Source organism: Schistocerca cancellata, chromosome 6, assembly GCF_023864275.1.
Source record: "Schistocerca cancellata isolate TAMUIC-IGC-003103 chromosome 6, iqSchCanc2.1, whole genome shotgun sequence".
Lineage (NCBI taxonomy): Eukaryota > Metazoa > Arthropoda > Insecta > Orthoptera > Acrididae > Schistocerca > Schistocerca cancellata.
The window spans coordinates 686381107-686402597 of NC_064631.1; the positions used below are offsets into that span (position 1 = coordinate 686381107).

Here is a 21491-nt window from a genome sequence, read left to right on the forward strand (position 1 = left end):
GACGTTTGCAGCAGCACGGACTATCAGCTCGGAGACCATGTCTGCGGTTACCCTTGACGCTGCATCACAGACAGGAGCGCCTGCGATGGTGTACTCAACGACGAACCTGGGTACACGAATGGCAAAACGTCATTTTTTCGGATGATCCAGGTTCTGTTTACAGAATCATGATGGTCGCATCCGTGTTTGGCGACATCGCGGTGAACGCACATTGGAAGCTTGTATTCGTCATCGCCATACCGGCGTATCGCCCGGCTTGATGATATGGAGTTTCATTGGTTACACGTCTCGGTCACCTCTTGTTTGCATTGACGGCACTTTGAACAGTAGACGTTACATTTCAGATGTGTTACGATCCATGGCTCTACCCTTCAATCGATCCCTGTGAAACGCTACATTTCAGCAGGATAATGCACGACCGCATGTTGCACGTCCTGTACGGGCGTTTCTGGATACAGAAAATGTTCGACTGCTGCCCTGGCCAGCACATTCTCTAGATCTCTCACCAATTGAAAACGTCTGGTCAATGGTGGCCGAACAACGGGCTCGTCACAATACGCCAGTCACTACTGTTGATGAACTGTGGTATCGTGTTGAAGCTGCATGGGCAGCTGTACCTGTACACGCCATCCAAGCTCTGTTTGACTCAATGCCTAGGCGTATCAAGGCCGTTATTACGACCAGAGGTGGTTGTTCTGGGTACTGATTTCTCAGGATCTATGCACCGAAATTGCGTGAAAATGTAATCACATGTCAGTTCTTGTATAATATATTTGTCCAATGAATACCCGTTTATCATCTCCATTTCTTCTTGGTGTAGCAATTTTAATGGCCACTAGTGTATACAGTTGGTTAGAGGTCTCCATGCACGGTGATCTACAACTTCTAACAAACTAACTTGACCTGAGTTTTCCTTAATGTCGTCAATCTACTCTCTATGAGGTCGTTCTCTAGGTCTTTTCTTATCACGACGAATCCAACCCAGAATCATCTTCTTCCATGTCCCACCCAACATTTCGTTTCGCTACACGCTCTACCCACCTACAAACTAGTTTCCTAACAATCAATACCACGCTCTGAGCTCCTCTCTTTTCTCCACCCATTTGTCTGCTTCTATTTCTCTTCCTGTTATACTAAACATCCTTCTTTTCAGCTGCTTTTTGGGCCACAGTCAACTTCTACACACACTACGCATTTAACGACAATCTATCGCTCCTGTAAATTAATACTGGCATGATACCCTGGTCATTGATCTTCGGCACGAGGCAGAATTTGCTTCTCAATACAGCATTCAGATTATCAGCGGTTTTCATATTCATTTTTAGCCTCTTCCTTATTTGTGTAAGGAAACTTATACGATGGCCATTTTGTTTTATTTTTGTAATTTCCATTGTCTCCTTCTTGAAAGCAGTCGGGTTTTTCGAGTTCTGACCCAATGCAGAACCAGGCAACTATCAGACTAATTGATAGTGGGGTAGTGGGATGGATAAATATCTTGGGACAAGATTTCGATTTACGTTACAATCAATGGAAACCACATTTTTAATTTGATTCTGGACTAACGTATCTCAGAAAAAGAATAAAACTGTAGTTGTTCAGCCTCAAATATCGAGAGCTTTCCTTGGATAATAGTACCATTTAATTAATGAAAATTAACCGGTGGTAGCTGTTTAATTTAAATTTTGATATGCTAGTTAGTTTAAATTCAAGGAGGCTTTATGTCCGAATTTTACATGTTTAAATTTTAATCATTAACTGGAATCCACAAGGTGGCAGGAAATGAAAAGCGACCAATGCTCGTTTAGTCGTATTTACTCCGCTGATGCTTGCCTCCCCCACGCTGAGTGGGTGCCAACCGTGTACAGTTCAACGATCAACCCGGTGCACGGCTTAAGTGCTAGGGGGTTGGTAACGCGCAGACTAGGCCAGGCTGTTCTTTAGAAACCGAGTAAATGAAAGCGCGCACATCACCTCTCTCTCTCTCTCTGATTCTGTGCCTACACTTTGTTCTAATTAGACGACGGCCTATGGTGCGTAGGGAGACACTACAATCACATCGGTGACACGTCTTCGTGATGTACATGTGCAGTTTTGGCCGTCGAGACGACTATCGACTTTCAAGGTCGTATCGAATTCTGAGAAGCAGGAGAGGCCATATTGGGTTTCGCTGGTATCTCGTATTAGATAGGTTTTTAATTACGACGTATGTTCTATGAATAAATGCTCCTTCAAAGATCAAGGATCTCTCGAAAACGCATCGCTATTGATACGAATGAAATGTAAGATAAAAAGTATCAGCGATTAAAATCTTCAGGAGATATAAGACAAAACAGAATGCCATATTGCTACTGTCAACAAGAGGATAGCGCTAGGAGATGTCAGGTTAAGAAGTGGAATATAAGTTGTTCGCGTCTTGCTCCTTGGGTTTTTTCGCTTTTCTAAGAGGACCTTCTTATTAATTTAAGAAAAAAATGCTTCATAATATTTGATATTATGTACGTATAATGGCGCTCTCTCCCAGAGCTGAGACGTCATTGACAATAATTTACAAATTAACTCTTTGGAGCACGGTGGTATACATAGTATACCACCTTTTGAAAATTTTCTTGGCTCTTTGCACAGTGGTTTAACTGCACGACCACCACTCTAATATGCTCACCTAGTTCTCTACTTATCAGACAGATGGCACTCACTGCCTATAAGGAATCAGTTCCCGCCAAGAATTGCATAGATTACAACTGTGAAAGCTGCGTGCTGAGTTGTGCATGGTTTTTGCGTGTGAATAGTGGTTTATAACGAATTTCTTGTTGCGCCTGTGTTTTTTCCATATCTTGGACGTCACAGCTACGGTATGAACCCATGTATACATTCATATGCACAATCTTCCGTTATTTATATACAATTTATTTTGGTGGTATATTATTTGTACCACCGTGCATGTAGCAGTATTCTATTGCATTTCGTTTCCTAGTATAAAATTCGAAATCCTCCGCTACAAAGTTTAGTTTTTAATTGTGTTGTGACTTATTTTAGCTCTTTCTCCATTTTGTTTTGCTTACGTATTCTTTACTTGGATTCAGGCTGTTGTTTGAAAATGAAAATGTCAAGAAGAGGCTTACGAGATGAAGAAATCGAACGATTATTGTGTGAAATTCCATCAGACGAGGATTCCACTGTTGACACCACAGATGACGAATCTGATTATGAAGCAAGCATTGTTGCGGAGGCTATTGTGTCGTCTGAAGGCGAAGTTTCAGAGAGCGAGGAAGAAAGTGAGTCCACTCCGCCAAAACGCGCTGCTGACACAGCGCCAACTTGGGGACAACAATTCAATGCTACCTCAGGAATGCAGTTCGACAGTGAATCAGGACCAAGTGCTTTTATTAGGGACATTGATGATCCAGAACCTATCGATATATTCGAAAAAATATTTCCAAAAGAGCTAGTTGAGCTAATCGTTTTCCAAACAAATTTATATGCGACGCAATCTGGCAAGTCTTTCACTCCAACAACTGACAATGAAATACGAACTTTCCTGGGAATCAACATTTTGATGGGTATAAAGCGTATGCCAGCATACAGAGACTACTGGTCTAGTGCCCCAGAACTTCATGATCGTTATATTGCATCTCTGATGGCAGTAAATCGGTTTGGATGGTTACTGAGGAACATTCATCTGAATGATAACACATTGCATCCAGAAAAAGGACACCCAGGTTATGACAAACTGTACAAGCTGCGACCAGTGATCAAGATACTATCTGAATCTTTTTCCAAGTGTTACCAACCCAGCAAACACCTAGCAATTGATGAGTCAATGATCAAATTCAAAGGCCGCAACAGTATGAAACAATACATGAGAGATAAACCCATAAAGCGTGGTTACAAAGTGTGGATGCTGTGTGACAAGACCTCTTACAACTTGAAATTTGATATTTACACCGGAAAAGTAGGTGACACAGTGCAAACAGGCCTTGGGGAGCATGTAGTGCTGAGTTTGTCCTCTGAACTCGTAAATAAAGGCCATTATCTTTATTTCGACAACTATTTCAATAGCTATAACTTGTTGGCTGGTTTACAGCAGAGAAACATATATGCCTGTGGGACAGTTCAACCAACAAGGAAACATTTACCCAAATTAAAAACAGACAAAGAATTAAGCAGAGGTGAATTTGACTGGAGGGTCAGCAACTGTGGCATCCTCTACTTGAAGTGGAAAGATAAGAGAGCTGTTCATCTCCTTTCAAATTTTCACAGTCCTGAAGTTACTACAGTGACTCGCCGTGAAAGAGATGGTTCACGCATAGAGCTACCTTGTCCTCAAGCAGTGATGGATTACAATGCACACATGAACAATGTCGACAAGTTCGACCAACTGAAAAAATCATATGAAATAAGCCGGAGAAGTAAAAAGTGGTGGCACCGAATATTCTTTCACCTGCTTGATGTCAGTATCGTCAACAGCTATATAATTTGGAAGGAACTAGGCGATAGAGAAAAAATGACTGCCAAAGTCTTCAGGATGAGTATCCTGCAAAGCTTAGTAACCCAGAAAACACCATTGAGGCCATCTAGACTTCATGAGAGTCAAGTCCACGTAAAGAAAAACAAGCCATATGTTTCCTCACGCCAGCGTCTCGACAATTCATCCCACCAGCCAGAGCGTACTACCGCCAGACGTTGTGCGAAATGCAGTACAAAAAAGAAGCAAGTGCGCACTTTCTGGATGTGCGCTGAATGCAAAGTGCCTTTGTGCCTTAGCAAAACAAAAAGGTGCTTTCAAGATTTTCACAAAAAGGAATAAGAAACATATTTTATTTGTAAGGTTTGTAATTTGATTTTGTATTGTAAATGACCAATTGCCAGAAATAAAATTATTTTACATTAATTATACTAATTATTACTGCTTAGAGTAGAATTTAAAGGTGAGTTACAAGCACAAACCAAGATATCTCAAAAACTTTAGGTACGGCCCTAAGTGGCATGGTGGTATATTATATATACCACCATCTAAAACCAAAATCAATACAATAAAAAATTTTAATTCATGTTTTCCTTTATTAGCAACCCCACCAGACATAGAAAATGCATGTTTTATTAAAAAATTAATTAAACATAAAATCTGTGCATCAAAGAGTTAACCATGAAACACGCAAATTCCAGTAAATATTCTAAACGTGTTGATCACCTGGTGAAATAAACTAGCATAGAGAGGAATGATACATTTGAAAAAGAATTAAAAGATTAATCTAGTCTCCGCCATCTATAAACACAAAAGTAAATTTAGAAGCCAGTTATTTTAGGAAACTTCTTTTCCAAACTGGAACATCTACAGTTAATGTAAAAAGACAGAGGAAATGTATTCTGATACTGTTACTGGTCCTGGGATATTTCTATTGCCATTTTTCCTCATTTTTCACTTAATTTCAAGTGAAAAGGAAGAAGTTCATTTTTCTCGCAGTGAATTCCAATTATTTCACACAAGTTACAACATATCTCACAAAACCAGCACATTTTTACCAGTATGAAAGCTTATTGCCAAGTACATTTCATAATACAGATGAAAATAACGAGTATGAAGTTGGTAGATTGTCACTTTCGCAGAAATGAAAGGCAGCTGTAGTTTCCAAAATTGCAATGTGTGTACTAATTGAAGATACGAATTGCTGTTTTAATTCATGGGCAAAAACAACTACCACAGTCAAAACGATACTCCATCTTTACAATATTTTTACAATTTCAGAAGAGTGTTGTGGTAACACTACATTTATCCTTCTGGTGTGCAAAGAACGTTTAATTTTGTATATGTAAATGGGCGACGTAACATTACGTATGTGGTTCTCAAATTAATAAGCAGATCGATTAAAACGAAGTCAATAAACAGATCAAAAAGAATGAGATGAGGCAAGGATGTGACTTCTCCACAGGTGTCCGGGTTAGATTCCCGACCGGGTCGGGGATTTTCTCCGCTCCAGTACTGGCTGTGTGTGTTGTCCTCATCATCTCTTCATCATTTCACCATCATTTGAGGCGTGACGAGAATGGAATTGGAAAGATTGGGAACTTGTACGGGCGCTGATGAGCACGATATTGAGCACCACACAAACCCACATCATCATCATCAACATCATCCATTTATTAATACTAAAGATGTAAGTAGGCTGTTTATGTTTTCTTATTGGCAACGTTACGTAGCGCTCTGTATGAAGATCACTGGCTGTGCTGTGTGCAGTCTGTGGCTAGTTTGCATTGTTGTCTGCCATTGTAGTGTTGGGCAGCTGGATGGTAACAGCGCGTAGCGTTGCGCAGTTGGAGGTGAGCCTCCAGCAGTGGTGGATGTGGGGAGAGAAATGGCGGAGTTTTGAAATTTGTAAAAATGGATGTCATGAGCTGCTGTATATATTATGACTTTTGATGACTATTAAGGTAAATACATCGTTTGTTCTCTATTATTTGCTTATACAACTTTACACATAGGTACCATATTTCTCTAACACATAAATTACACAGCTATCTGATCATTTAACTGAGAGATAAACATTTTTTTTTACTACGTCAGTGACACATGTTTACGCAATTACAGAGTTGGATTACTTCACACTTACGAAATTGTATTTTGTCTGTACTTTGTGAACTGTTCAAATTTTTTCGGAACCATTGTGATACTATGAGAGCTTTGAATGATGTACACTCCTGGAAATTGAAATAAGAACACCGTGAATTCATTGTCCCAGGAAGGGGAAACTTTATTGACACATTCCTGGGGTCAGATACATCACATGATCACACTGACAGAACCACAGGCACATAGACACAGGCAACAGAGCATGCACAATGTCGGCACTAGTACAGTGTATATCCACCTTTCGCAGCAATGCAGGCTGCTATTCTCCCATGGAGACGATCGTAGAGATGCTGGATGTAGTCCTGTGGAACGGCTTGCCATGCCATTTCCACCTGGCGCCTCAGTTGGACCAGCGTTCGTGCTGGACGTGCAGACCGCGTGAGACGACGCTTCATCCAGTCCCAAACATGCTCAATGGGGGACAGATCCGGAGATCTTGCTGGCCAGGGTAGTTGACTTACACCTTCTAGAGCACGTTGGGTGGCACGGGATACATGCGGACGTGCATTGTCCTGTTGGAACAGAAAGTTCCCTTGCCGGTCTAGGAATGGTAGAACGATGGGTTCGATGACGGTTTGGATGTACCGTGCACTATTCAGTGTCCCCTCGACGATCACCAGTGGTGTACGGCCAGTGTAGGAGATCGCTCCCCACACCATGATGCCGGGTGTTGGCCCTGTGTGCCTCGGTCGTATGCAGTCCTGATTGTGGCGCTCACCTGCACGGCGCCAGACACGCATACGACCATCATTGGCACCAAGGCAGAAGCGACTCTCATCGCTGAAGACGACACGTCTCCATTCGTCCCTCCATTCACGCCTGTCGCGACACCACTGGAGGCGGGCTGCACGATGTTGGGGCGTGAGCGGAAGACGGCCTAACGGTGTGCGGGACCGTAGCCCAGCTTCATAGAGACGGTTGCGAATGGTCCTCGCCGATACCCCAGGAGCAACAGTGTCCCTAATTTGCTGGGAAGTGGCGGTGCGGTCCCCTACGGCACTGCGTAGGATCCTACGGTCTTGGCGTGCATCCGTGCGTCGCTGCGGTCCGGTCCCAAGTCGACGGGCACGTGCACCTTCCGCCGACCACTGGCGACAACATCGATGTACTGTGGAGACCTCACGCCCCACGTGTTGAGCAATTCGGCGGCACGTCCACCCGGCCTCCCGCATGCCCACTATACGCCCTCCCTCAAAGTCCGTCAACTGCACATACGGTTCACGTCCACGCTGTCGCGGCATGCTACCAGTGTTAAAGACTGCGATGGAGCTCCGTATGCCACGGCAAACTGGCTGACACTGACGGCGGCGGTGCACAAATGCTGCGCAGCTAGCGCCATTCGACGGCCAACACCGCGGTTCCTGGTGTGTCCGCTGTGCCGTGCGTGTGATCATTGCTTGTACAGCCCTCTTGCAGTGTCCGGAGCAAGTATGGTGGGTCTGACACACCGGTGTCAATGTGTTTTTTTCCATTTCCAGGAGTGTATTTGGTATGGGATCATGATTTTTAAAATACGTTTGAGGTAGATGTCACTCTTGAAATGAGCAGAGGATTTTTTTTAGGTTTTGACATTATTGCAGAAAGCTACGACGTTTTCGAGATTTGACTGAGGTGTTATGATGTTTATGTTTTCTTATTGGCAACGTTACGTAGCGCTCTGTATAAAAATCACTGGCTGTGCTGTGTGCAGTCTGTGGCTAGTTTGCATTGTTGTCTGCCATTGTAGTGTTGGGCAGCTGGATGTTAACAGCGCGTAGCGTTGCGGAGTTGGAGGTGAGCCGCCAGCAGTGGTGGATGTGGGGAGAGAAATGGCAGAGTTTTGAAATTTGTAAAAATGGATGTCATGAGCTGCTGTATATATTATGACTTTTGATGACTATTAAGGTAAATGCATTGTTTGTTCTCTATTAAAATCTTTCATTTGCTAACTATGCCTATCAGTAGTTAGTGCCTTCCGTAGTTTGAATCTTTTATTTAGCTGGCAGTAGTGGCGCTCGCCGTATTGCAGTAGTTCGAGTAACGAAGATTTTTGTGAGGTAAGTGATTTGTGAAAGGTATAGGTTAATGTTAGTCAGGGCCATTCTTTTGTAGGTATTTCTGAAAGTCAGATTGCGTTGCGCTAAAAATATTGTGTGTCAGTTTAAGCATAGTCATGTATAATTTTTCTAAGGGGACGTTTCAAAGATGCACACAAAATGATTGTGTATTTACGGACAGCAGTTCTGAAATGAACGTAAGTATTCAGGTTAGGCGCATATTACTTTCGTAATTGGAAGTAATTAGATACTGAAAACAGCAACCATTCATTCTATTTCTAAGAATCATTAAGTTACTTCAGCAAGTACACCAGATGTGAGCCTCGTCCTCGATAGGAACATGAAAGTCGATAGACATGACGGACGGTCAAGACTCGGTACGTATAGATCATAGTGATGCCATGGAGAAGTCTCACCGAGGTGAATCTAGCGTCTCCCTCCTGTACAGGAAAAAGAAGATGGACTATTACGAGAAAAGCCGCTAGCTCAGGACATGCATTTTAGTCTGTTTTCTGATACAGACTGATGCACATGTTTAACAAGTGTTGTTGAGCAGAGGAAGTCAGGCATTTATCTGTCCTTCATGTCACGTTTTATGGAACATTAATATTACCTGCCATGTCGTGTTGAATTTACCATTTCACTGGTGCTGTGTCTTCTACAACACCAGATACGGCTTCCTACTCTCCATTCTTAGCAGCCAAGCCAGGTGGACCACCTGTGTTGTCAGTTCGGTTCACCATAAGAATTCTCATCCTCGCTGCTCCTACCCTTGCCCTCCCCAATGCCTGTTAATAACTCGGCGTTGAATATTAGATTTTCAGTGTGTTCACGTGTTTTTCATGTCAGAAGTAGGCTGTGATCAGCAATAATTACTGTTGTGCTAACTACCCTGCTACCGGTAAGTACAGACCATATTTTCTGTTAAAGATTTCAAGAATCGTATTGTTTTCCGCATGTCTGGTTGATTATTATATTAGTTTCTTGAACCAGTTATCCTTATGTTCGCTGTTTCTCTGCTGTGTATTTACGCCAGCCATGGCTGTATTATGGAACAAATCCACTTTCCTGTAAGTGGTGAACCTGATTGCCAGTTGCCAGCAGATAAAATATCCTGTATATAAATAAGCAGTCTGTTCCCGGTTGCCAAGTTCTAGTCAGCAAACAGAAACAGAAGGATAACGGAAGCATTACGCTTGGCCATGACGGGGAAACTACCTGCTCGCCTTCTCTTCGCAAAGAGAAGCAAACGTCTCCCCAGGGAGGAAAGTCTTCCACAGCACTAGCCGGCCGAATACATATGTAATACAGTGATAAAAATAGATTTTGCACATTACCGAAACTTTAACAATGAACGCTGTGATCCATAAATGTGTTATCACATCAATACATTGGTTTCTTTGTATATTAATGCTAGCAGAAACAGTCCACGTTTCTTCTGTGAGGGGGCAGTATGAGCGGTCTATGGCAAACGTATCACCTGCAAACACTGTATTACACTACTGGCCATTAAAATTGCTACACCACGACGTGCTACAGACGCGAAATTTAACCGACAGGAAGAAGATGCTGTGATATGCAAATGATTAGCTTTTCAGAGCATTCACACAACGTTGGCGCCGGTGGCGACACCTACAACGTGCTGACATGAGGAAAGTTTCCAACTGATTTCTTATACACAAACAGCAGTTGACCGGCGTTGCCTGGTGACACGTTGTTGTGATGCCTCGTGTAAGGAGGAGAAATGCGTACAACCACGTTTCCGACATTGATAAAGGTCGGATTGTAGCCTATCGCGTTTGCCGTTTATCGTATCGCGACATTACTGCTCGCGTTGGTCGAGATCCAATGACTGTTAGCAGAATATTGAATCGGCCGATTCAGGAAGTTAATACGGAACGCCGTGCTGGATCCCAACGGCCTCGTATCACTAGCAGTCGAGAGGACAGGCATCTTATCCGCATGGCTGTAACGGATCGTGCAGCCACGTCTCGATCCCTGAGTCAACAGATGGGGACGTTTGCAAGACAACAACCATCTACACGAATAATTCGACGACGTTTGCAGCAGTATGGACTATCAGCTCGGAGACCGTGGCTGCGGTTACCCTTGAAGCTGCATCACAGACAGGAGCGTCTGCGATGGTGTACTCAACGACGAACCTGGGTGCACGAATGGCAAAACGTCATTTTTTAGGATGAATCTAGGTTCTGTTTACAGAATCATGACGGTCGCATCAGTGTTTGGCGACATCGCGTTGAACGCACGTTGGAAGCGTGTATTCGTCATCGCCATACTGGCGTATCACCCGGCGTGATGGTATGGGGTCCCATTGGTTACACGTCTCGGTCACCTCTTGTTCGCATTGACGGCACTTTGAACAGTGGACGTTACATTTCACATGTGTTTCGACCCGTGACTCTACCCGTCATTCGATCCCTGCGAAACCCTACATTTCAGCAGGATAAAGCACGACCGCATGTTGCCGGTCCTGTACGGGCCTTCCTGGATACAGAAAATGTTCGACTGCTGCCCTGGCCAGCACATTCTCCAGATCTCTCACCAATTGAAAACGTATGGTCAATGGTGGCCGAGCAACTGGCTCGTCGCAATACGCCAGTCACTACTGTTGATGAACTGTGATATCGTGTTGAAGCTGCATGGGCAGCTGTACCTGTACACGCCATCCAAGCTCTGTTTGATTCACTGCCCAGGCGTATCAAGGCCGTTATTACGGCCATAGGTGATTATTCTGGGTACTGATTTCTCACGATCTGTGCACCCAAATTGCGTGGAAACGTAATCACATGTCAGATCTAGTATAATATATTTGTCTAATGAATACCTGCTTATCATCTGCATTTCTTCTTGGTGTAGAAATTTTAGTGGCAAGTAGTGTACTTGTGCTGTGTGTTATTACGAGAGTTGTGACGCTTCAGGATGGTACAGTGCAGGGGTGGCCAAGATTTAGGCTCGCGCGCCCTGCCGGGCCTCAAGTTGCAAGGCGCTCAGCCTCGCTTCACAGTTCCTCCACCCCCGTGTTCCACTATCTAGCGCGAGGAGAGGGAAGAGGGGAAAACTGCCAACGCATCATATTTAAATGGTAGTATAGTGGTACATATATGGTTTGGGTTTATATTTCACATTTATCAACAACATAGATCACAAATAAAATAGTTTTTCAGTGTTAATTAATTATTTTTGGCACGCTGAAGATGTAATATAACTTTTATTGGGTCAAACTGTCGGCTTATGGACGGACGCAGACAATTTCACAGAGTTTAGTGCTCAAGTTGCCACGTAATCGTGAGCCATATACATTCATAATCGAAATGAGGTCTTCCACACAAATACCGCGATCGAAATATCGTTGCACTTTTGCAACCTCATTATGGAAACTTCGAACGACTACTGTGAAAAGCAGTGCAGACGTCCTGAACAGTTTTAACGTAAAAAAGACTTGCAGCTAAAACTAGAATTATCTTATAGGTCAATCACTTACATCTGCGCAGGTGAAGGTTCACTTTCAACTGAAATGGCCAACATTCTGAGGCGTCTTGTCACGGGCCGCGTGGCTCCCGCCATCGGAGGTTCGAGTCCTCCCTCGGGCATGGGCGTGTGTGTTGTCCACAGCGTAAGATAGTTTAAGTTAGCTTAAATAATGTGTAGGTTTAGGGACCGATGTCCTAAGTAGTTTGGTCCCATAAGACCTTACCAGAAATTTTTAATTTTTTTCCAACAGTCTTGAAAACAGCTCGAAAAAAGATGTAAGATTGACAGTATCCTCAAAACCTTTATAAAACTATCGTTGTAATTCTTGCAAGGCCACAATGAAGTTTTTCAACCTCGCACTTTCTTTAATGCCAGTGGGCATAGGGAACGTGATTGTCTTTGTCAGACTGTATCCCTTCTACAATCGTTGTAATTTTTTGCTCTTTCATTGTCATCTAAAAGTTTAATTTCTTTCTGCGTGGTACTCTAATGCCGTATCGTAGCAAGTAAGTAGTACCTGTCACTTATGTGGATTGAGAATTCTCATTCCTCTCTTCTATCATTCCCGTCATTTTAAAGGATTTTGACGATAGATCGCTAGATTGCCTCTCTGTGAGCCAACTGCAACTGCACCTGTGAACGTCCCTCATACCACGAACAAATAGCGAAGGGTAAACAGCGCTGTGATAGCACGATTCTGCCGAACTCAGAGAGTTGTGCAGACCGAAAAATGCCGCATCACAATGCTAAATGAACTGTCACGCTGTACTGGGTACTGCTGATAAGGGAACCTCCCCATCGCACCCCCCCCCCCCCCTCAGATTTAGTTATAAGTTGGCACAGTGGAGAGGCCTTGAAAAACTGAACACAAATCAATCGAGAAAACAGGAAGAAGTTGTGTGGAACTATGAAAAAAATAAGCAAAATATACAAACTGAGTAGTCCATGTGCAAGATAGGCAACATCAAGGATAGTGTGAGCTCAGGAGCGCAGTGGTCCCGTTGGTTAGCGTGAGCGGCTGCGGACTGAGAGGTCCTTGCTTCAAGTCCTCCCTTGGGTGAAAAGTTTGCTTTCTTTATTTTTGCAAAGATATGATCTGTCCATTCGTTCATTGAAGTCTCTGTTCACTGTAATAAGTTTAGTGTCTGTGTTTTGCGACCGCACCGCAAAACCGTGCGATTAGTAGACGAAAGGACGTGCCTCTCCAATGGGAACCGAAAACATTTGATCGCAAGGTCATAGGTCAACCGATTCCTCCACAGGAAAACACGTCTGATATACACTCCTGGAAATGGAAAAAAGAACACATTGACACCGGTGTGTCAGACCTACCATACTTGCTCCGGAAACTGCGAGAGGGCTGTACAAGCAATGATCACACGCACGGCACAGCGGACACACCAGGAACCGCGGTGTTGGCCGTCGAATCGCCCTAGCTGCGCAGCATTTGTGCACCGCCGCCGTCAGTGTCAGCCAGTTTGCCGTGGCATTCGGAGCTCCATCGCAGTCTTTAACACTGGTAGCATACCGCGACAGCGTGGACGTGAACCGTATGTTCAGTTGACGGACTTTGAGCGAGGGCGTATAGTGGGCATGCGGGAGGCCGGGTGGACGTACCGCCGAATTGCTCAACACGTGGGGCGTGATGTCTCCACAGTACATCGATGTTGTCGCCAGTGGTCGGCGGAAGGTGCACGTGCCCGTCGACCTGGGACCGGACCGCAGCGACGCACGGATGCACGCCAAGACCGTAGGATCCTACGCAGTGCCGTAGGAGACCGCACCGCCACTTCCCAGCAAATTAGGGACACTGTTGCTCCTGGGGTATCGGCGAGGACCATTCGCAACCGTCTCCATGAAGCTGGGCTACGGTCCCGCACACCGTTAGGCCGTCTTCCACTCACGCCCCAACATCGTGCAGCCCGCCTCCAGTAGTGTCGCGACAGGCGTGAATGGAGGGACGAATGGAGACGTGTCGTCTTCAGCGATGAGAGTCGCTTCTGCCTTGGTGTCAATGATGGTCGTATGCGTGTTTGGCGCCGTGCAGGTGCGCGCCACAATCAGGACTGCATACGACCGAGGCACACAGGGCCAACACCCGGCATCATGGTGTGGGGAGCGATCTCCTACACTGGCCGTACACCACTGGTGATCGCCGAGGGGACACTGAATAGTGGACGGTACATCCAAACCGTCATCGAACCCATCGTTCTACCATTCCTAGACCGGCAAGGGAACTTGCTGTTCCAACAGGACAATGCACGTCCGCATGTATCCCGTGCCACCCAAAGTGCTCTAGAAGGTGTAAGTCAACTACCCTGGCCAGCAAGATCTCCGGATCTGTCCCCCATTGAGCATGTTTGGGACTGGATGATGCGTCGTCTCACGCGGTCTGCACGTCCAGCACGAACGCTGGTTCAACTGAGGCGCCAGGTGGAAATGGCATGGCAAGCCGTTCCACAGGACTACATCCAGCATCTCTACGATCGTCTCCATGGGAGAATAGCAGCCTGCATTGCTGCGAAAGGTGGATATACACTGTACTAGTGCCGACATTGTGCATGCTCTGTTGCCTGTGTCTATGTGCCTGTGGTTCTGTCAGTGTGATCATGTGATGTATCTGACCCCAGGAATGTGTCAATAAAGTTTCCCCTTCCTGGGACAATGAATTCACGGTGTTCTTATTTCAATTTCCAGGAGTGTATTCTATACAACACTGGTGACGGCATGTGTGTCACATGACAGGAATATGTTGTCGACCCACCTAACTTGTACACTTGGCGAATGGGTAAAAAGATTCTTTTACCTTGCCCGATTTAGGTTTTCTTGTGGATGTGATAATCACTCCCAAAAAAGTGATGAAAGCGTAAGCGTTTGTCACATAAACTGAAAAAAGTTAAGCTTTTCACCCCAGGGAAGACTTGAACCAAGGACCTCCCGTTCCGCAGCTGCTGACGCTAACCACGGGACCACTGCGCTCCGGAGTTCACACTATCCTTGATGTTACCTATCTTGCGCATTGACTACTCAGTTTGTATATTTTGCTTATTTTTTCATAGTTCCACACAACTTCTTCCTGTTTTCTCCATTGATCTGTGTTCAGTTTTTCAAGAGCTATCCACTGTGCCAACTTATAAGTAAATCTGAGGGGGGTGCGATGGGGAGGTTCCCTTGTGAGAGACAGTGAGCAAAGCCGAGTTACGGGCCGTTGTCCGCACACGCTGAGGTTTAGCACGCCGTGACCGGTCCTGGTATAGTCAGTGGAACAGGGAGTGAGACAGGTGGACGTCACAGCGAGTGTTGGTATCAGTCAAAGTGTCGTCTCTAGAATCTGGAACAAGTTTCTTGCGACAGGATTGGTGGAGGGTCGTCACAGCAGGGGCCGATATCTGTATATAACAGAGAGCAGAAACACTCACTACGATGCTACATGTCTACAGTGGCAGTTCCAAACAGCTACAGGAGTGTCAACGTAAACGATACGAAAAAGCTCCATGAGCTGGGTGTACGTACCACAAGACCACTCAAGGCTCCTCTTCTAAACTGGATTCGGACAGGGGTTGTTTTCGTTACGGGATCAATCAGTCGCATCTGAACATGCACAGGGGCGCTTTCAACTGAAACGGAAAACGGTCTCGAAAACAGCTCGCGGACAGATTGTAACCTCCCCCTCACTTATCGACCTTAATGACAGTAAAAATTAAACCGCGTGTACCTAATGGAAATTTGGGAAAAGCAATCGTCACCGAAGTTAATCTGCCGGTAAAGAGGGAGGAAAGGGTTACATCTAAATGAAAGGAAAAATGCTAATGAAACTGGTGGAAATTAATTTCGAAAAGGGGTAAAGTTAATAAAGAAAGTAAATGTGCGGCCGTTACGTTAACAATTAACTAGCGGTAATTAGATATTTGAGATTTGGGGGAAATTACGGTCGCCAGTCCTAAGGACAATTACTATAGTAACTGAAAAAGAAAGGTTATTACACATATAATTAGCACTAGAAGCGTGGCAACTGAAGGTTGACACGTGTAGTGTGAAAACTGAAAGTTTGTCAGAAAGTAATAAATTTCGCTACACTCTGACTTAATTTAGCAAAAGAATTAATAAAACCGGAAAATCGAAAGTTAATTTAGTGACTGAAGTTAATAGTGAGCTTTCTTTCTGAAGCACATCGAAATTCAGTAAAATACGGTTAGTCTTGGACTACCTCAACAATCATTTCAAAAGCTACTTGAATCTACGCAATTTAGAAATAAGAGATTTAACTTTGAACTTGAATAAATGATTCTGAACAATTAACAATAGTAAAATTTAGTACGTACCAAGCTGAGCTGCAGTCACAGGTAAGCTAAAATACGGTATCAAAACTCGCACTCTTAATTTGTGCTTGTGTAATCTAAATATTGTAGCCAGCTATGAATACTTTAACTGAACTTTGAAATTAAAGCAGCGAAATTGAATGATGCTGCCGTTTGAATTTCAACGACACTCGGGTTCATTCCGGAAAAGGAAGGGACCCTGCTTGGTAATGCAATTGGGACAATGAGCAACAAAGGTTCATGCTAAGTTGCTGTAATTTTGTGATGCAACAATTTTAAGAGTTTGAAAAGCTGAGGTCTGCCATACAGTTCTAAAACTTTACGTGCTTCCAGTCTTCCTTGTTGGTTGATTGAAGGTTTGAAGCCGTCGATCGAGGAGTCGGCGACAGTCACTGATTGTCAGCCGTCGCTGTTGCAGAAGCTGGATGCTGGCGCGCCTTCTTCTCGACACGGTCACCAGACGAAACGGGCTCTTGATGTGCGCCAGCTAATGCTTCCCGTCCGCGACACCGTGTCAGAAACTATCATCGCAAGTCGAGCGCAATTACATGCTGCCAAACCCCGAAAGCGCGGCAACTCGCGGGAGCTTCACACAACACACCTGCTCCACTGCACCATCCCAGCCAGGCTCTCTCTCTGCCCGCGCTCCACGCGACAGAGTTAACACTACCAAAGATACTAAACACTTTGGTTCTCCACACGACCTATCGATGTATTCATTCGATAGCATAGTTTTCCCTAGGCCAGACCCAGCATATAAATACAAATAATATTCACAAACAAACCAATTATAAATCGACATAAATGCATATATATACAAATAGTAAAACAATTACAATATACAAAGACACAGAAATGTTATATCTTCAGGTAAACAAATAAGGAAAAAAAATTATAGTACAAAAGATGGAAATAAGAGGATATGCGTGTCCGGCGTTACAAGATGTAAGACTTGACAGTGTGGATTAGGCAGCAGTGAGACACAACACTCTTTTCTTGTGAGACCCATGTCAGTCCCCACCACGACAATTCTCATATTCGCGTGTGGAGGCAGCGAATACATCGTAGGCCGCTACCCGTGTCAAATCAATTCAGTCGTGTTTTGGGGTGGAGTTATGTATGGCCGCAGAACAGTGCTTGAGCCAATACATGGCATGGTGACTGGTGTGAAGTACCGGGACGACCTCCTTGCACGCATTGTGGTTCCTTTTGGTGAACTTATTGGAGTGGGTTTCACGCTGATGGACAACAGAGCATGTCCGAAACGTCACGCTCTTGCGAACACCTTCTTAGCAGAGCACAGAATCAGTCGGATGGAATGGCCACCAGATCTTCCAGATCTCAGCTCCAATAAGAGACGTGCATGCCGAAGTGAGCACATTGCAATAGTGTTGTCCCACCAGAGACCTTACACTGGATCATAGAGGCCTCTATGGAGGAATGGGACGATATCCTACGGGCGTACTTGGATAGTTTGGTAAGGAGTATGCCTAACCGCATTCAAAAGTGTATTCAACTATGTGGAGGGCGAATTGGTTCATAAAATATGTGCTATGCAAGGAACTGTAGTGTTTTGTTTCTGGTTGTGTTTATCAAGTGGAAATGTGTTTATATTGTAAGAGGTCCGAGCAGATGTAATTTTATGTAAGAGGTCCGAGCAGATGTAATTTCGATGTATTGCTCATGCGCTGCCTGCCATATGCAAGGTATAAGAGAATCGCTTACCAGAAAGCAGTGTTGACTGCAGTAGGAACTGTGTAGCTGTAGCAGTAAGTTGTTGCTAGTCTGCAGTCTGCTCTGCTCTGGTCTGCTGTATCGTGTTGGCTGGCCGGTCGCGGTGCAGCGATGCTGGAGCCTGAGTATTATTGTATAAGGTAAAAAGCAGCGTCGCGCATATCTAGTAATGTTATCTCAAGATGTTTTAAAACTCTCGTAATAATAATCTTCCTCATAAAAAGTAACTTTTAACAACCATTCATTTCAATTTAAAGAATTTACTAATTTCTCCCATCCATGATCATCCCGATTATTGCAATAGAGAAATCAGTTGCTTCCTTTCATAAATGACAGATAGGTCGGCCAGCATTGCACAGAGCTGTGCCGGAAAAATTTAGTGTATGAGCAGATATATGCGGTGACTTCATTGAGGTAAGAATTTTTCCTTTTTCATTCAGAATGATCTTTCAGGACCATGACGCAGCACTGCTGTCGTCCAAAATTTACCAGGTTAAATTCACAGTGAATTATTGAGAAGTCATAAGTGGGCGACAATTTAATTGAGAGGTTACTTACATTGTTTTATTACCAGGTTCCTGAACTTATTTTTTTTTATTGGGATGTTATACTGAATGTGAACGACATAATTATAATTTTTACTGTTGAGAGGTTTAGAAATTTTTCTGTTTTGAGGTTACGCTAAATGTGAATGAATTTTGAGCTTAGATTAAATGAGAAAGAATTTTGTAGGGAGGTAAAAAATGGAAATGTCGTGTGGCTGGGGCCTCCCGTCTGGTAGACCGTTCACCTGGTGCAGGTCTTTCGATTTGACGCCACTTCGGCGACCTGCGCGTCGATGGGGATGAAATGATGATGATTAGGACAACACAACACCCAGTCCCTGAGCGGAGAAAATCTCCGACCCAGCCGGGAATCGAACCCGGGCCCTTAGGATTGACAGTCTGTCACGCTGACCACTTTTTTTTTTTTTTTTTGCATTTTGTTCGTTATTGATCGTTGTGTTTGGTCGTTGCGGACGTCGCAAAACACCCTGTTCAAGTTCGTTTGTTGATCCTTCCACTCAGTTTTTTTTATTACAGAGACCGACCGGCTCTCTGACCGAACACGCTGAGCTACCGTGCCGGCTTAAATTTTCAATCGAAGGAAGCCTTGAACCAAAGACCTTTCGTTCTGCAGCCGCTCACGCTACCACGGGACCACGGCGCTCCTATGAAAATCTCCGAACCTCCCAGGAATCGAACCTGGGCCCTTAGGATTGACACTCTGTCACCATTAAATGAGAAAGAATTTTGTAGGGAGGTAAAAAATGGAAATGTCGTGTGGCTGGGGCCTCCCGTCTGGTAGACCGTTCACCTGGTGCAGGTCTTTCGATTTGACGCCACTTCGGCGACCTGCGCGTCGATGGGGACGAAATGATGATGATGATTAGGACAACACAACACCCAGTCCCTGAGCGGAGAAAATCTCCGACCCAGCCGGGAATCGAACCCGAGCCCTTAGGATTGACAGTCTGTCACGCTGACCACTCAGCTACCGGGGCGGACGTAGGGAGGTAACAAATGAGAAAGACTTTTGTTTTGAGGTTACACTAAAATTAGAATCTTATCCATAATATTTAATTATTATTATTTTGTGGGGAGATTACAATATTCGTTTCTTTTTTTATGACAGTAAGTTACCTCACAGAATAAAACCAGTTTTATTTTCTATTATGTCGAGTTCTGTCAACAAAAAAAAAATGGCTCTGAGCACTATGGGACTTAACATCTATGGTCATAAGTCCCCTAGAACTTAGAACTACTTAAACCTAACTAACCTAAGGACAGCACACAACACCCAGCCATCACGAGGCAGAGAAAATCCCTGACCCCGCCGGGAATCGAACCCGGGAACCCGGGCGTGGGAAGCGAGAACGCTACCGCACGACCACGAGATGCGGGCAGTTTTGTCAACAATTGGTATGCAAGATTTATGTTGAGCACCGTAATACCGTCATCCGTTCACTGAATTGTATCTCAATACTGTGTATGTGTCATTGCGTTTGTTTAGGAGTCAAGCAAAGTAAAGTCGATGGCTTGCTCGAGATGTAGGGTGCGCCTGTCGGTGTGGCAATCACACTTGTTCCATCGTCATCTAGCTGAGAGGGCGCTGCTGAACAGGGCGTACAGTTTAAGTGCGGTATGCCGGCAGCATTTCCTCGCACGCAGTTCGTCTACGCGGTCCGCCACTGCGCGGGCTCGCCTTGGCAAAGAACAAAGGGCGGCGCCCTCGCCGCCTCTCCCTGGCTTCGTTTCCTCTCGGTTCGCGCCTTCCTCGGCCCCATTAGCCACATAAAGGCGCGGCACAAAGCCCCACGCACGTAACGTCTCCCATCGGCCATGCGACCAGTTTCTGACAACTCCGCGGCTATAATGGAGGCTTCGCCGTAAAGCGTTTCTGCTTCGCCTGCGACGGTTACTGCGGGCGAGCGTTTATGGAGGTAGGTGCCGCCTTTCCGCGCCACACCACACTCCTACCGAGAGGTTATTGTTCCCGTGATGAATGCGTCGTAGCTACTAAAAGTGTTAAGCGACGACCGAGCTTTGCTGAAGAACAGTCGAACGCGTGAAATGTTTCGTGCGTCTCCTATTGGAGCTTCAGTAGCGTGGCACCAATCCCAACAGCGGCAGAGGTCAGAATCCACGCGCCGTGTGGTGTATTTCTTTTTTTTAAAATATATTTATATTTTGACCAAATTATTATTTTCTTGTGAAGATTCAGAAATCTGTTGTGAGTTTTGCACCACTTCTTGGCGGGAAGAGCAAAGACTTTTCAAAAAACTTAAGTACTGTAAGTTATAGTTTATCTACAGGGCTATTACAAATGATTGAAGCGATTTCATAAATTCACTGTAGCTCCATTCATTGACATATGGTCACGACACACTACAGATAGGTAGAAAAACTCATAAAGTTTTGTTCGACTGAAGCCGCACTTCAGGTTTCTGCCGCCAGAGCGCTCGAGAGCGCAGTGAGACAAAATGGCGACAGGAGCCGAGAAAGCGTATGTCGTGCTTGAAATGCACTCACATCAGTCGTAACAGTGCAACGACACTTCAGGACGAAGTTCAACAAAGATCCACCAACTGCTAACTCCATTCGGCGATGGTATGCGCAGTTTAAAGCTTCTGGATGCCTCTGTAAGGGGAAATCAGCGGGTCGGCCTGCAGTGAGCGAAGAAACGGTTGAACGCGTGCGGGCAAGTTTCACGCATAGTGATGTGAAAGATTCAGTGTTTAAACCT

General features: G+C 44.8%; 1 protein-coding gene across 1 annotated transcript; it reads left to right on the plus strand.

The window, feature by feature from the left end:
* The first annotated feature begins 3100 nt into the window (after window positions 1-3100).
* Window positions 3101-20572, plus strand: LOC126088475 (piggyBac transposable element-derived protein 4-like). The gene is made up of 2 exons (XM_049906617.1): window positions 3101-4406; window positions 20400-20572. Exons 1-2 carry the CDS (start codon window positions 3101-3103, stop codon window positions 20570-20572), a joined length of 1479 nt encoding a protein of 492 aa, XP_049762574.1.
* The last annotated feature ends 919 nt before the right edge of the window (window positions 20573-21491 follow it).

Excerpts from the sequence above, each read along its gene's own strand:
- LOC126088475 (XM_049906617.1), top strand. The coding sequence starts at position 3,101 with ATGTCAAGAAGAGGCTTACGAGATGAAGAAATCGAACGATTATTGTGT. Across the intron at positions 4,407-20,399 it reads ATATGAAATAAGCCGGAGAA|CATTTCCTCGCACGCAGTTC; the intron begins GTAAAAAGTGGT and ends GTATGCCGGCAG.